General features: G+C 56.4%; 1 protein-coding gene across 1 annotated transcript in view; it reads right to left on the reverse strand.

The window, feature by feature from the left end:
- LOC113425179 (putative cation-transporting ATPase 13A5) overlaps window positions 1-15,412 on the reverse strand; it is a 30,324-nt gene extending 14,912 nt beyond the window's left edge. Inside the window, exons 1-12 of the mRNA XM_087965694.1 lie at window positions 15,365-15,412; window positions 7,468-7,756; window positions 6,759-6,899; window positions 6,167-6,236; window positions 5,992-6,072; window positions 4,906-4,975; window positions 4,183-4,317; window positions 3,513-3,585; window positions 3,096-3,227; window positions 2,044-2,214; window positions 692-849; window positions 347-535 (exon numbers count right to left, since the gene is read on the reverse strand). Of these exons, the coding sequence (XP_087821820.1) occupies window positions 347-535; window positions 692-849; window positions 2,044-2,214; window positions 3,096-3,227; window positions 3,513-3,585; window positions 4,183-4,317; window positions 4,906-4,975; window positions 5,992-6,072; window positions 6,167-6,236; window positions 6,759-6,899; window positions 7,468-7,756; window positions 15,365-15,412 (1,557 nt within the window). The remainder of the gene's footprint in view (window positions 1-346; window positions 536-691; window positions 850-2,043; window positions 2,215-3,095; window positions 3,228-3,512; window positions 3,586-4,182; window positions 4,318-4,905; window positions 4,976-5,991; window positions 6,073-6,166; window positions 6,237-6,758; window positions 6,900-7,467; window positions 7,757-15,364) is intronic.
- Window positions 15,413-15,667: the final 255 nt, after the last annotated feature.

The following is a 15,667-nucleotide window of genomic DNA, read 5'->3' on the forward strand; positions in this document are numbered from 1 at the left end:
AGACCTCCACTGAGGGAGCACCCACCACCCCCCGGAGAGAAGCTGTTCCACTGGTTAATTCATCTGGATGACGGAACAACAGAATTGGAAGGCACCTCAGAGGTCTTCTAGTCCAGCCCCCTGGTCCCAGGCAGGAGAACCTACACACCCCTCCAGACAAAAGGTGGTCCCGTCTCTTCTTAGAAACCTACAGTGATGGAGCACCCACCACTTCTGGGGGGCCCTCTCGGTTATTTGCCAAGGGCAGCCGTCCGGAGGACGTCCGTCGGGCCTGGAGCCAGCCAGCCTCCCCCAGGGGGGCTTCCCGTGCCCTGCCCCACCCCGGCCCCCAGGCCCCCAGCCCCACCTTGTCGAAGCAGACCAGGTTGATCTGGCCGCAGAGGTTGATCCTCTGGGGGCTGATGCAGAAGATCTTCTTCCTGGCCAGCCTCCGCTGGGCGTAGACGATGCTGGTGGTCAGGGCCGCCGGGATGACGGGGGGCACTGGCACCGTCAGCAGCAGTAGCGCCATGGCCACCGTGTCCGAGGCCGGTTGCTGCGGAAGGACACCAGGCGGGTGGGGTGGGCAGAGCCAGCCAAGGGGCCCCTCCAGGGGCCACAGCTCTCCCCTCCCCAGGAAGCCGGCCCTCATTGGGGGGGAGGGGATGATGGGCAGTGCCAAGGGGGCGGGGTTTCTGCATCTGGGACCCACCTTCTGGGTCACGTACACGCAGATGGCATAGATCATCCCCAGGATGCCAACCCCAGCCAGCCCCAGGATGAAGTGGAAGGCTTGCTGGTAGAGCCGGAAGTTCAGGGGCTTCGGGTACAGGATGGACCGCACCAGGTCCCCCTTGGCGGTGTTGAAGCCTGCAGGGAAAGAGGCAGCCACCCCAGGGGAGGGACAGAGTAGCAGAGCTGGAAGGGACCTTGGAGGTCTTCTAGTCCAACCCGCTCCTCAGGCAGGAGACCCTGAACCACCCCAGACAAATGGTTGCACAATCTCTTCTTGAAAGCCTCCAGTGATGGAGCACCCACAGCTTCTGGTGGCAGGCTGTTCCACGGGTTCATTGTCCTCACTGTCGGGAAATTTCACCCTCATTCTACGTTGCTTCTCTCTTTGATTAGTTTCCATCCGTTGCTTCTTCTCCTGCCTTCAGGGGTTTTGGACCTGATATTGGAAGGCTGCGGTCATGTTCCTCCAGTCCTTCTCCTCATCAGACGAGACCTACCCAATTCCAGCCACTGGAATTCTTCTTATGCTTTAGAGCCTCCAGTCCCCTAAAACCCTCTTGGTTGCACTTCTCTGCACTCTTTCCGGAGTCTCAACATCTTTTTTACATCGTGGCATATTCCAGGTGTGGTCTACCCACCTGGAATTAAGGAGAAACTTCCCGACAGTGGGAACAATTCACCAGTGGAATGGCTTGCCACCGGAAGCTCCACCACTGGAGGCTTTCAAGAAGAAATTGGAGAACCACTTCTGGAAAGATGGCTGGGGGCGTTGGAGGCAGGGTGGGTGGCCAAAGCCTGAAAATGATTGGCCAACAGGTTGGAGGGGTCAGGTTCAGACTGGAAGGCTAAAAAAAATCAGGTGCCCCGTATCCAACTTGCTCCTTAACTGAAAAGTGTTAAGAGTTCTGGATTTTTAGGGAGTGGACTTCATCCAGAAACTACGAGTCAGAGTCACGATTTAGCTTCCTGTCCACCTGAGAACTCCAAGGCCAGATCTGCAATCTGGAACGCTGAGAGTGTAAAAGGCCATAAATCTCCTTGTGCTGGTTCTGAAGTCCAGGAATCTCTCACTCTGCTTCACTGTGGCAACTTTACAAGCTGTGGACTTCAACTCCCAGAATTCCCAGAAGCCCACAGGTCATAAAGTTGCCATAACTGCCCAGAAGGGCCCAATTGACACTCTCAGGGTTGAGCGCAGAGTTTCCCTCCATCTGGTGGTGGGACGGCTACTTCTCCCCATCCCACATATGCCCACGGGGGCTACCAGGGCCCACCCACCACCTGTGCCCTGTCCAAGGAGAGCAGCCGAGCAGCTGGTTCTGCACTCACCTGTTTGCAGCACAACCGCCCGGACCGGCCCAGGCCCTGCCCGCCTGGTCTGGATCACCTCCGTGCCACAGAAGAGGACGTGTCTCCGATAATCGCCCATCCCGTACGCCTTCCAGGGCAGGGTGTTGTCCGAGTGAGGCAGGGGGGTCTTGGAGACGGGAACGCTCTCGCCTAAAGGCCATGGGAAAGCCACACCCTTCAGGGCCCCTCCCCAATAGGGACCCCAGGGGGCGTGGAAAGGTACCAGCAGCTGCCCCAAGGAAGCTACAAGCTGAAGTCTGATCCAGGCCAAGGGGGCCGGAGAGAAGCCCCTCCCTCCATGCCAGCGTGGAAAGAGACGTGAAACAGGACTGCCTGCTCTGCCCACCAGAGCCACAGGTTGGGGGGAGAGGGCAGGGCGTCCTGGCTCTGGTTGCCCCTCTCCGCAGGTGGGTCTCCCAGCAAATGCACCAAGACACATTCCTTGCGTGTCTAATCACACTCGGCCAATAAAGAATCCATCCATCCATCCATCCATCCATTCCAACAGGAAGCTCAGAAGCTTCAAGGAAAGATGCCCCCAGGCCGAAGGGGAGCGGCAGCGGGACGGGGTGGGGGGACGTTCTCACGGTGGATTAGCCGCAGCTGCCCAGTGGCCCCTGGGTGCAAGCCCTCCCCATCCCGAGACCTCCAGCCCCCACAGCGTGGGCCTATGCGTCAACACACACTGACTCGCCCAGCGTCCGTCCTACGAGAGTCAACATCTGTGGAGACTCCCGTCCTCCAGGCCACGGTCGCCCCAAAGGTGCTTCAGGCAACTGGGCTTTCTTGGGTAATTCTTTGAAGACGTTTCACTTCTCATCCAAGAAGCTTCTTCAGTTCTGAGCTAGTCCTAGAACCAAAGAAGCTGCTTCTTGGGTGAGAAGCGAAATGTTTTCAAGGAAGAAACCAAGAAAGCCCAGCTGCCTTTGGAGAGAGGACCTCTAGGGGTCCTGCCAGGCTCCCTTCTCCGCCCACCAGACCCACAGGCTGTGGGGGAGCAGAGCCCCCCCAGGTGCACGGCCGGCCTGTACCTGTGAGCAGCCCCTCGTTGACCACGCAGCTCCCCTCCAGCAGGATGGCGTCGCAGGGCAGGGAGAACCGCTGGCCTTCCAGGAGGAGGAGGTCCCCGGGGACCAAGTGACGGGACTCCACGGTGGAACTGCCTGGCCAGGGGGAGAAAGGGAGGAGGGAGGGGTGCAGCCCTGGACCGAAAGCCTCGCTCCTCTCAGGGTCTTCCGGCAGGAGAGGCGGGTGGCTCCAGGGACGGACGGCCGTAGTTTGGGAAGGAAACGGCTGGGGGGTCTTTCTTGGCCACCTGGAAGGAGGCGCTCTGCCTGCATGACAGGCTCTTTGGGGGCCAGGGAGTCACTGGGGGAGCCCCCCACAGGACCAGCAGTCATTACAAAGGGCTGGGCAGGGATAGGGGGGCGGGGGGTCATCACACCCACCTTCTCCTTTCGTCCAGACGGTGACCTGCACCTGGTTGTGCTCCTTCACCAGATTGTGCAGCTTGATGGATTGCTGGGGGGCAAGGGGGGAGAAGGTCAAAGGGCTGGATGCCTCTTTCTTCCCTGACCCCCCTCCCCCCACCCCTGGGGCAAGAGAAGGCTGGTTCCAGGCCCTGGAGGGGTTGGCCAAATTTCACCCGTCTCTCTGCCCCTCCAGCCCAGCAAGGCGCCCACAGAAGGGGGCAGACTCCCCCTCTCATCCCCTGCCAAACTCGGGGCAGGGGAGGACACTGGCTCTCAGGGGCCCTGGGGGGACAGGTGGTGGGTCTCTCAGCTATCCACACCAGGAACAGCCCCCTCCCCAGAGCAAATTGGGGGAAGTGAGCTAAGGCAAGAATGCAAAATGCCCCCCCACACACACACAAAAAACAGCCCCAGGTGGGAGAAGATGCTGCTAGTCCCTTGTGGGAAAGCAGAAAGGGGGAGACCCCCAAGGGGAGAAGGCAGCGTTGCAGCCCCTGAGCAGGTCACTCCGCCTCTGAAGAAAGCCGGCCCCTCCCTCTCCCCGGCCTCCCTCACAGGGTCGTTGCCCGTCTTGCCTGGAGGCTCCGGAGGAAGGGAAGCCGTTGATTGGACAAGCGAAATGAACGGGGGGGGGAGGGCAACTCACCTGCCGGAGGTCGTAGATGGTGAGGCCGATGGAGATGACGGAGAGGAGGACGATGGCCGAGGAATACTCGACGTAGCCTTGGGTGTACCAGAGGGTCAGGGTGAAGGCTTGGAAGACGTAGAAGGGGTTCAGGATCTGCCGGCAGAGGACACGGGTGGGATGCCAGGGCAGCCGTGGGGCACCCTCAAAGCAGCCACGGAGCCTCCGCCTTGCAGCAACCGCCCGCTGGGAGAGCAGCCGCAGCAGCAGCCGGGACGTTGGCAGGCCTCCTCAAGTCACGCATGGCCTCCCCAGGGCACCTGTGGCTCTGCAAACCAGGTCTGACTTGCACCCGGAGCAGCAGCCAGCCAGCCCTGCGCCAACCCCCACTGCCACTAGCCATCTCCACCTTCGGTCTCCTTGCCAGGAGTGAGCTTCCAGGAAGCCCCCGGCTGAGCTGGCTCTGTTCCTGGGGACCCAGAGCTGCCCTTTGGCATCCCAAGCAGCAGGCCCCGCCCTCCCCCTCCAGCTCCTGAGGGAGAGCCGGGGTTTGGGGGAAGAAGACCTGGTGTTCCCTGCCTCCCGGAGAGAAGGAGAAGCCCCTTCAGTTGCCCCACTCTGCCCCTCCCCCTCTTCGTCTCTGCCTGAGACCTCCCAGAAAAAAAGGGGTCAGGCTTTGTGCCCAAGACCCCCCAGGCTCCTCAGGGGGGTCCCCCCAAGGCTGGGCAGAGACCGGCTGGTCACCTCTTTGAAGAGCAGCTTCCAGACGGGGCGGATTTCGATCTCGATGGCATTGGGGCCACAGATGGAGCTCCTGCAAGGCGGGAGGGGAAGCCGCCTCAGGCCCTGCAGCAGCAGAGACACCCCCAGCCAGCCCAGGTGGGGAGAAGAAGGGCTCACCCTCGGAGGCAGGAACCCCCCTTCCCCACGGACCAAACCCAGATCAGGGTGAGGGTGTTTCCTCCTGCCTCCTCTCTGGACCGACAAGCTCCTTTGCAACACTCTGCCGCTTGGAAAAATAATCCCCCACCCGCATCTGTTCATGGTTGCTTTCACTGAACAAGGGAGGGAGGGAGGGAGGAAAAGATGAAGGAAGGAAGGAAAAGAAGAAGGAAAGAAGGAAGGAAAGAAGAAAGGAAAGAAATGAAGGAAGAAATAAAAGAAAGAGAGAGAAGGAAGGAAGGAAGGAAGGAAGGAAGGAAGGAAGGAAGGAAGGAAGGAAGGAAAGAAAGAAAGAAAGAAAGAAAGAAAGAAAGAAAGAAAGAAAGAAAGAAAGAAAGAAAGAAAGAAGAAAGAAAGAGAAAGAAAAAAGAAGAAAGAAAGAAAGAAAGAAAGAAAGAAAGAAAGAGAAAGAAAAAAAAAAGAAAGAAAGAAAGAAAGAAAGAAAGAAAGAAAGAAAGAGAAAAAAAAAAGAAGAAAGAAAGAAAGAAAGAAAGAAAGAAAGAAAGAAAGAGAAAGAAAAAAAAGAAGAAAGAAAGAAAGAAAGAAAGAAAGAAAGAAAGAAAGAAAGAAAGAAAGAAAGAAAGAAAGAAAGAGGAAGAAAGAAAAGCAAATGGGCATCCATCCAGGCTATATGTCTGCCTGAGAATGGGATGCTTGGCCAGAGTCAAGCTTGAGAAAACCCTGAAGTGCCACATTGACCCAGCCTCCAACCAGGGACAACCTCCAGGGGAACCTCGTTTCGGGCCGCAAGGCTGCCTGGGGCCTCCTCCTGGCGGGTGGGGGGCGTTCTCCGCTGGGGTCCTGCAGCCGCTCCAGCCTCCCGTCCCTGATTGAAGCAGAAGCAAAGGAGGAGCGGGGGGAGGGCTGATTGCGGGGAGGGGGCCCTACCTGAGGGCCTTGTCCCTCCTCTCCAGCCCTTCTCCAAATCGGTGGTGTATCTGGTAGCAGGTGTTGCCGTCCTCCAGCGACCTGGAAAAGGAGCCAGAGGGAGCCGTGCGGGCGCTGGGCACGGGGGGACCCTCCGGCTGCTCCTCCTCCTCCTCCTGAGAAGCGGGAAACTCACCCAACGCGAGCAAAGTGTTTCTCAGCAAAATCCCAGAGGTAGCGCATTTTTGTACCTGGATATACCTCCCCTACGAGAGCAACACATCACAGAAACATTGGGGGGTCCCGGCCGGCCTCCCCTCATCTCCTCAGCCAGGCCTGGGGGGTCGTCCGTGTCCTTCAGGGAGACCAGACCCCCCCCCTCCCCCAGGCTGAGCTCCTGCTGCCCTTTCCTGCAGGGCGCCAGGAAATGCCAGGGGGCCCAGAGGTGACTTCTGGAAGACCCTCCCCCCACACACACACGCCAGGCAATGCGGGGTAGCCCACGTTCTTCCTGGATGAGGCCACCGCCGTGACCCTGGCTGGGCCCTCAGCTGGTGGGGCACCTGGAGGCCTTAAACCGGGAAGGGAACGCAGGCCAAGTTGGGGAGGGAGGCTGCAAATGTTTCCGCGGGCCCAGGTGGCTCCCTTGGGCCTCTCTCCAGCCTCAGGTTGTGCCACAGGGGACGTGCTCAGCAGGAGGGAGAGCGGGAGGCTCCTGGTAGTGTCCCCCCCCCCTGCCCCAGCAGCCCCCCCCTCCCCCCTTGCTCCCAGCTGGGCCCAGGGCTCACTTTCATGTCCAGCCTCTTGGTGGCCCTCCGGACGATCGAGTGCATTTCTCTGCTGAAGCTCAGCCCCGACTTTTCGGTGCCCAGGAGAGCCTGGAAGTCGAGGGAGACCACCTGCTTCCGGGTGAACCTCTTCCTCTCGTCCTGGGAAGGGGAGAGGAGGGAGGCACTGGGTGGACCTGGAGATCCGGCCAAGGGCTTTGCCGTTAGAGCAGGGCTGGTTTAATCCCTCCAGCAGGAGACGGAGACCCAGAGCCGCTGGCTTACCTATGTACTTATTAAGTTTATTTGCCACCCTCTCACCACAGGGGATCCTGGACAACTTACAACATTAAAATTATGCCAGTGCCTTTTCCTAGGGAAGCGAGAGGAGGAGGAGGAGGAGGAGGGAGGAGGAGGAGGAGGGAGGAGGAGGAGGAGGAGGAGGAGGAGGAGGAGGAGGAGGAGGAGGAGGAGGAGGAGGAGGAGGAGGAGGAGGAGGAGGAGGAGGAGGAGGATGGCGGAAGGGCTCCAGTATCCAGCATTAGATCAGAATAAGGAAGAAGCCACCAATCAACCGTGAATGCTGTGGGGGACTCAAATCTTTGGATTTCTACAAGTCCAATGCAGAACGATCTCGTGACCCAATGAATGAACGTTTTGCCAAACAAACAAAACAGTCGGAAGCCGTTGTGCCTTCCCTCTGAAGACGGTGGAGCCCTCCGGAGGATACGAAGAAGCCTAAGGAAGGGCGGCACCGAAGCAGCAGCAGCAGCTCCCTCGGCTGGGACTTCCACAGACGACCACGAAGGGAATCGGGTCGCTTCAGAAGAAGGAGAGGCACCTACCGTGCTCCTGAGCAGCACCACGTCGGCCTCTTCCAAGCTGCAGGGCTGGCAGTTGGCCCAGACGTCCCACTCGGGCTTCCAGTGGAAGAGAAGCAGGAGGCCTCCGCAGGACAGGATGTAGCCAGCCAGGCACAGGGCCCTCCGGAAGCCCCCGGTCTTGTAGCCAAAGACCTCCTGGGAAGAAAGACTTGGCCGTGAAGGGAGCCCTTCCCCCTCAGTCCGCGCCAAGGCTCAACCCTCCCGAAAACCCGTCTTGTGGCTATTCTCAAAGCAGCCAACAAGCAGCAGGAGAGACGGTGGAACCTGGGGGGGTGGAGGGAAAAGGGGAATCGACCTAGAATCCCTACGTAGCCACAAGCAAATGAAGTCCAACCTCCCTTGAATTCCAGGGACTCCTATCTGTCTCTCACCAGCAGTGACCATAAATTTAGAATAGAATAGAATAGAATAGAATGGAATGGAATGGAATGGAATGGAATGGAATGGAATGGAATGGAATGGAATAGGAATAGGAATAGATTCCTGTGCAAAGCTTTTAGCAATAATCAAGTTTAACTGGGCCTCCATGTGTGGACCTGGTTGTTTGTGCTTGACACAACTACCTGTATAATCAACAAATAGATTTCCCAACAACATAAAATAGGTCTGGGAGGCCACTGAGTCTTGCATACTGTGTGGATTTGGGATTTGATTCTGAAACAGGAAACTTTCAAGACACTCTGCAAAAATGGGGAGAATTTTCATGTGGAAATCACAGAATTCACTTAAAACCGGCCATTGGACTGGATTCGTACAATACACGACAGCACCAAACCTAATCTTAACCAGGGTTAAGATTAATCCAGCATTGCATGAGAAAGCCAGAGGGGGCCACGGTCCGAGAATGTGACTCCAACTCTGTTATTTTGTTATTCTATTCTTCAGGTGCAAGATTGTTGGACGGGTTGTTCTCAGAAACCAAATTCTTTCCCTTGGGGTGCGAAAATTACCCGGTGTCCTACTTTCCATCTCTACTGTTCTGCCATTATGTCTACCAAAGGTCAAGGCTGGGATTACCACAGCTCCCCCCTCCGCTGGGACAATCCGGGCTAGTGGCCCCTGGCTTGTTCCCAGGGCCCCCTGAAATCTCTGCATCACAAGCAGTTCCAGGTGGACAATATGAAGCTGTTTTGGCCTTGGCTGCTGTCCAGTAAATGACCCTGGAGCCGCCTCTTTCCTGCCTGAGCTGAATCCCAGGTGAAACTGCTCCGATTGGCACCTGGGGTGCGCTGGCCACGGTATTTGCTAACAAGGATTGCCAAGGACAGCAGTTAAGCTGAGATTCCTTTGGGTGACTGTGATTAGCCAACCGACCGTGAGTCTGAACTCAGATACCACTCAGCAGCTTAATTCACTCCGGGAACCTGGGAGAGGAAGTGAAGATCAAGCTAGCAATGGATACGGCCACCCAACCGGCTTGGCCAGGTGAGTGAAACCGCAAACTTCAAGTCAGGCTTTTATGGGGCTTAATCAATTAATCAGCCTTTCATTACGGTCACAGACCAGAATTAGAGGTTTAGTGTTTTGTGCAAATCCTGCCTGGTTGGTTAGTTTTGGATTTCTGCGTCCCGGAAAGTTATCAGCACAGCAACTCCCAAATGTGCTTTTTCAAAAGGCAATTAGACTTTGTTTTTCCTTGAAGATATTTCGCTTCTTCAGTTCAGCTTCTTCAGAATAGCAATAGCCCTTAAATGCTGCTTCACACTGCTGGCCAGTCCTCTCTGGGCGGTTTACAGAGTCAGCCTTTTGCCCCCCAACCATCTGGGTCCTCGTTTTATCGACCTCAGAAAGAGGGAAGGCTGAGTCAACCTTGAGTCTGGTGAGATTCGAACTGCAGGCAGTCAACAGAATTCACCTGCAATACTGCAATGTAACCACTGCGCCACCATGGCTCTCAGGTGGCTTTCGCTGCATATTTGAGATGGGTTTGTGGGGTAGGGGTCGCCTCCAGAAGGAAAACACCCAAGAAAGTCCAGTTTTCTTTGGGGGGGGGAAGTACCTTTGGGACAACCCTGATCTTGGAGGATGGACAATCTCCACAGACATGAGGACAAATTGGCACCAGGTCAAGGAAGGGCGCAGCGCCACCGATGGGTAATCGGGAGGGAGAAACGCAGGATCCCCTGGAGACCTGGATGGGATCCACTCCCCCCCACAGCAGAAAGAGGCGGAGAGGGTTCGCCTGCCAGCCCCAGAGGCTCCAAGGAACCCGAACTCCCCACTTCAGCATCTCAGAGGAGCCAGGAAGAGAGGGAGGAGGTGGCTCCCTAAACCAGGGGACTGTGGACGAGATCGGGGCTCCCATTTAAGAGCACATTGTCCTCCGTGAAGCTAAGAGGTGGGGTGGGCTTTGAGCCAAACTTTTATGGTGGCAGGAAAGGCAGGACCTGAGACTTTCCCCACCAGGCCACAACCGGATCTCAATCAAGCCAGTTGAGAAGCAGAGGGAAGCTCGATGACCCCTGACCCGTTGGGTCCTCATTTCAGAGGCAGCTCCTTACCAAAACAGATCGACAGGGTGGCCACGGGCAACGGAAGCAGGAAAGGGAAGCCTCCCCGTGGAGTTTCCTTGGGGGAAGCTGGCAGACGGAAAGTCCATGGGGAAACTGGCGAGGGGGGGGGGCACAAGTTGCTCTAGTAACGTCTGTGCACTTTCATTTGCACACTCCTGAGCAGCCTCACTCACTCACTCAATCAGACTCGAGCTGGAAGGGAGCTCGGAGGTCTTCTAGTCCAGCCCAATGCTCAAACAGGAGACCCTGTCCCATCCCAGACCAGAGGCCGTCCAGCCTCTTCTTCAGAGCCTCCGGGGTTGATGAAGCCCCCACAACTTCTGAAGGCAAAGCCGTCCCACTGATGGACGGTTCTCCCTGTCAGGAAACTCCTCCTAAATTCCCAGCTGCTTCTCTCCTTGATCAGTTTCCACCCGTTGCTTCTTGCCCTGCCCTCAGGTGCTTTGGGGAACAGGTGGACCCCCTCCTCCTCTCTGGGGCAGCCCCTCAAACACTGGAAGGTGCTATCACGTCGCCCCGGCCCTTCTTTTCATGAAACTGGACATACGCAGTTCCTGCAACCCTTCTTCTTCGTATCCTTTAGTCTCCAGGCCCTTCATTGTCCTAGTTGCCCTCCTCCGCCCTTTTCCCCTCCCTGGCCCCCATCCTGACACTCCCTGGGCAGCCCCCTCATGAGCCTCCTGTGACCCTCCCCACCTCCTTCAGGGACCCCCCTCCCCCCCCTCGTACTCTCTCCCTGCCCTACGCCCTGCCTCCTGCACACCCTTCCCAACCCTCATCACGGCTCATGCGCCTCCTTGCTCTCCGCCCCTTCGACCCAGCAGCAGCCGCTCATTCACCTGGGGGCTTCGGGGCGTGCAACTCCTGCCAGTTTCCATGCTGATTTTGCTGGGGGGAAGCTGTCAGCGAGCATGGAAGTGACAACCCATGGCCAGAGCTGACGGGGGCAGTGCAGGGACACAGCGGCACTGAAGAGCCACCATCTTCCCAAATTTCAGTCCCAAGGAAATAAGAAGTCCCGAATTTTTGGCACCTTCTGAAAATTAGCCCCCTTGAAGGACTTTGGTTCAGACGTTGCTGCCCTGTTTATGCACCATTTTGCTCGGCTGAAGACGACAGACGGACAAGCGAGAGTTTCAGCAGCAAGTGGCCCACAAGGCAGGAGGAACAGGAGCTCCTTCCAGAAAGCGGACAGAAGTCGCCAGGAAGGGGAATATTTGAGAGTCACTGTGGGAGGGATGGCAGCGAGGCAAAGGAGGAGAAAGGAAAGGTTTCTTTTAAAGGAGTGGAATCTTTTACAAACAGGATTGTAGGCTGGCAAACTTTTCTGGGGAAAATCATATTTAAGAACAATTTCAATCAACTGAAAGGGAAACAAAACACGTCAGCCCTGGCTAAACTAAGAAGAGCCAACAGACGCCAGCCTAGAGATTCTAGCCCTTGGTGACTTACAGACGATCAGAGTTGGAAGGGACCTGGGAGATCATCTAGTCCAATCCCCACCCACCCAAACGGGAGACCCCACACCATTTCTGACAGATGGGAGTCCAGCCTCTTCTTGAAAGCCTCCAGGGATGAAGCTCCCACAACTTCCGAAGGCAACTTCTCTTCCATGGGTTGATTGCTTTCACTGTCAGAAAGTTTCTCCTTATTTCCAGGTTGAATCTCTCCTTGTCTGGTTTCCATCCATCGTTCCTTGTCTGGCCTTCAGTTGCCTTGGAGAATAGCCTGACCCCCCCCCCCCTCCTCTCTGGGGCAGCCCCTCCTCAAATATTGGCACTGTGCCTGTGCTGCAGACCCAGGATGCACAAAGGGCCACAGGAAAGCAGCTTCTAAAGCATGTGCTGACTGGGGAATTCTGGGGGCTGAAGTCCGCATGCCTTCAAGGGGCCACAGTTGGTGACCCCGGTTCTAAAGGAAGCCAAGATCTGGCTCCTCCCACTCGCATTTCTGGGGCAGCCCACATCCTCCCCTCCCAGGCAGGGGGCTGCGTTCTGAGTGAGGCTTGAAGGAGCAAAACCAGCCAAGACCTCCAAGCTGGCAAAGCCTCTGAACCAGTGCTGGGATTCCAATGGTTCTAGCCCTGGTTTGGTGGGCGTGGCTTGCCGGCTTGCCTCAAACTGGGGAGGGAAAAGAAAATATGGAATAGAATGGAATTGAATAGAGAATAAATAGAATAGAGAATAGAGAATAGAATAGAAAATGGAATTGAAAATAAGGAATAGAATGGAATAGAACAGAGAACAGAATAAAGATTAGAATAGAATCTGGAAGGGACCTTGGAGGTCTTCTAGTCCAACCCCCTTCTATACCATTTCAGACACGTGGCTGTCCAGCCTCTTCTTAAGAGCCTCCAGTGTTGGAGCAACCAGGATTCCCTGGATCGTGGCTGCCTCTGGGCTGTGATCCAGGCATGGCACCCGGTGGGCAGAATACAGACAGTCCTCGACTTACAACCGTTCATTTAGCAACAGCTCTGAAGAAAGGGACTTATGACCGGTTTTCACACTTACGACTGCAGCAGCCTCCCTGTGATCCCGTGATCAAAATTCAGACCCTCAACAACTGGCTCCTAGTTAGGACGGTGGCTGTGTCCCGGGGTCACATGACCCCCTTTTGCGGCCTTCCAACAAGCAATGGGGAAGCCAGATTCACTTAACGACCGTGGCAAGCAAGACTGTAAACTGGCTTCCTGTCCATCCCCCTTTCTTCTCCCTTCCCTCCCGGAGGGACCAGGCGGGTTCAAGGCCTCCACCCAAGGGGGGCAGCGCAGCCTTGCGATGGGCTTGGGAGGCCAGGCACTCGGGACCCGTCCAGTCGCATTCCAGCCAGGACAGGACCTCCAGGGGAAGAGCAGCGGCCGGCCTGTCATTAAGGGCCACGGAGCTCAGGGCCAAAAGGGAGATTGCAGGCAAAGCGAAATGGGAAAACTTTCCACTGGGCTCTTGGCCTGGCAGCCTCCCCAGCCGCCCTCATCACAACGGAAAGGAAGGTTTCCCCGGAAGCCCTCCTGCTCGCCGAGGCCCTGCTGCTACGCTTTGCACTCTCCCTATGCTCAGGAGCTCCGTTCTAAGGCGTGTGATAAGAGTCAGACTGCTTCCTTTCTGCCCTGGGACACCATGCAAAAGTGGAGTTCTTCCGCAACAAGAAGAGACCAGTTTTTGTGCAACAGAAATCAAAATCCTCAGGGTGGGGCCTGGGGGGAGGGGAGAGCTGGAGAGCAGCCCCTGGTTGAAGGAGGAGGGGCAGAGATCACCTGGACTGCAGAGAGAAGCGAGCCAGTCCTTCACAGAGGGCATCGAATTGCAGGAACTGCCAACGGCTTACTCGATGAGTAAAGGAAGGGTGTAAATCCTGACAGACACACTGTCCTGATGCCAGATGGGCTTATTCAGCAAAGGAGATTTTATCCATTTTTAAATACAAAGCGCAACAGAGAACCAACAACTTGATTCACACGACCCAATTCCTGCAGCCGTAGAGCCTGGCCAATCCAAACCACCCAACGCAAACTCTGTTCTAAACTTAGCAAGACGGCCCGAAAAGAAAAATAGAAAAATGTGGGATAGTAAATAGCATCACCACCAGGTGGACTCGCAACTGGCTGGCAAGCCGTACTCAAGGACTCTTCCACATCTTCATCAATGACTCAGGTGAGGGAATAGAAGGGGAACGCATCGAGTTTGCGGGTGACGCTAAGCTGGCAGGGATAAATGGTTGGTTGGCGCTTCCTTGTTGAGACTGTTCCTTAGTGCTTAAATTGTGTGTCTGGGTTGGCAACTCCCAGATTAGCAGGAATCAACATCTGGCAAACAATCAAACGATAAACATAATGACCTAATCCAGGAATTACCAACTCAAACGACCCAGGAACCAGCCAGGAGCCTCCCACCAATTCTGACGGGGCAAATGACGACGGAAGCAACAGGTCGTCCTCAACCTATGACCACAACTGGGATCGGAATTTCCATTGCTAAGCAAGGCAGTCGTTAGGTGAGTCACGCCGGATTTTGGAACCTTCTTTTGCCATGCTTGTTAAGCCACCCCCTGCTGTTGTGAAGTGTACCCCAAGGTCGTTAAGTGAATCCAGCTTCCCCTGGATAGACGTTGCTTGACAGAAGCCGCCCAGGAAGGTTTGCAAAGGGTGCAGGACGCAGGGAGCCCGGAAGCGGCAGCCGTCGCAAAGAGACACCGGCTGCCAAGCGCCCACCTCGTGATCGCGTGACCCGGGGGCTGCTGCCATGATCAGGGCCGGGGGGAACTGCGCTGGGGGTCTTTTTTTCCAGGGCCTTTGAAGGGTTACGAAGCAAATGAGAAGCTCCCTGTAAACCCCTCTTCTTTCTAGCATTGGTGATGTTATCTGGTTGGGTCATGAAACGTCTGCAAGAAAACCATCCAGCTCAGAGAGCACCAGGGACCCCCAAGTCCTCTTCCTCTTCCTCTCTGCAAATCTCACTCCCTTCTAGCCCTGATGATGTTACCTAGAAGGGTCAGAAAATGTCTGCAAGAGAACAGTCCTGTCCAGGGAGCCCTGAAGCCCCCCCTCGTTCATCCCTGAGCTGCTGAGGTTCCCTTCCCCTGCTCCAATCGACCCGTCTGGGCCTTCGTACGCAGAGGCTCCAGAATGAGCCTCTTTTCCATCCCAATGATGCCCTCCCTGTCACCGACCTAGAAGAGGGAGAACTTGTGCTGTGGGAACTCACCTCCAGCTGCAGAAAAGCCACCATCCCCCCCCATGGACTCAGGCACGGACCACCCCAGGGGCAGAATCTCCCCCCCCCCCAAAAGTTGCTTCCGGCAGCTGCAAGGGGGCAGGAAGGGGTTTTCAAGAACCCAAAAGAGCCTTGGTGTAGCTGATCGGCAGCAAATGGGGATTTGGGGGGGGGGGGGATTTTTGAAGGATTTGCCCCAACGCTGAGCAGCCTGAAGCAGTGAAACGAAGGGAAGAGGCCCGGGGTGGGATTTGCTTGGAGAGGAGGCCAGGCCTGGATGGTGCCAACTTCTCCCATCCCTCCCCATCGCCATCCCCACCCAACCCCTGACAAAGAGACCTGCCAGCCTTCCTGCTGTGGAGGGGGGGGGGGAGAGGGGGGTGCCCACGCGTCCCTTAACAGAGGCCCCTGACCTTGAGCTGCTTTCCTCAAGGGGGGTCCAGTGGGCTGTGGGGTGGCCGGCGTCAGGCTAGCAGAAGCCAGGGGGCAGCTTCGGGGGTGACCCTCCCTGCCCTTACCATCTCATCGTCCTCTCCCTCGTTGAGCAGGGCGTGTTGGGAGTCCATTGGAGGCTTCCTCCCCATCAAAGCTGGCCTTCCTTCCTGCCTCAGGGGGAGGAAAGCCGGCGGCCACTTCAGGTGCCAAAACTTGATCTCCGGACAGGATCACCTCCTCGCACCAAATGTGGCTCCCGGAGTTGTGGAATGCACACTTTCTATTTTTGCAATCACCTGAGCTGAGAAAACCTGTTCCGATCAGCCGGCCTCCAGATGTTATATAAGCCCTTAAATGTTTGTGTGTGGGTGTGGGTGGGTGTGTGC

Source organism: Notechis scutatus, chromosome 4, assembly GCF_049901735.1.
Source record: "Notechis scutatus isolate UNSWTSFEM ecotype Mainland chromosome 4, rNotScu1.2, whole genome shotgun sequence".
Lineage (NCBI taxonomy): Eukaryota > Metazoa > Chordata > Lepidosauria > Squamata > Elapidae > Notechis > Notechis scutatus.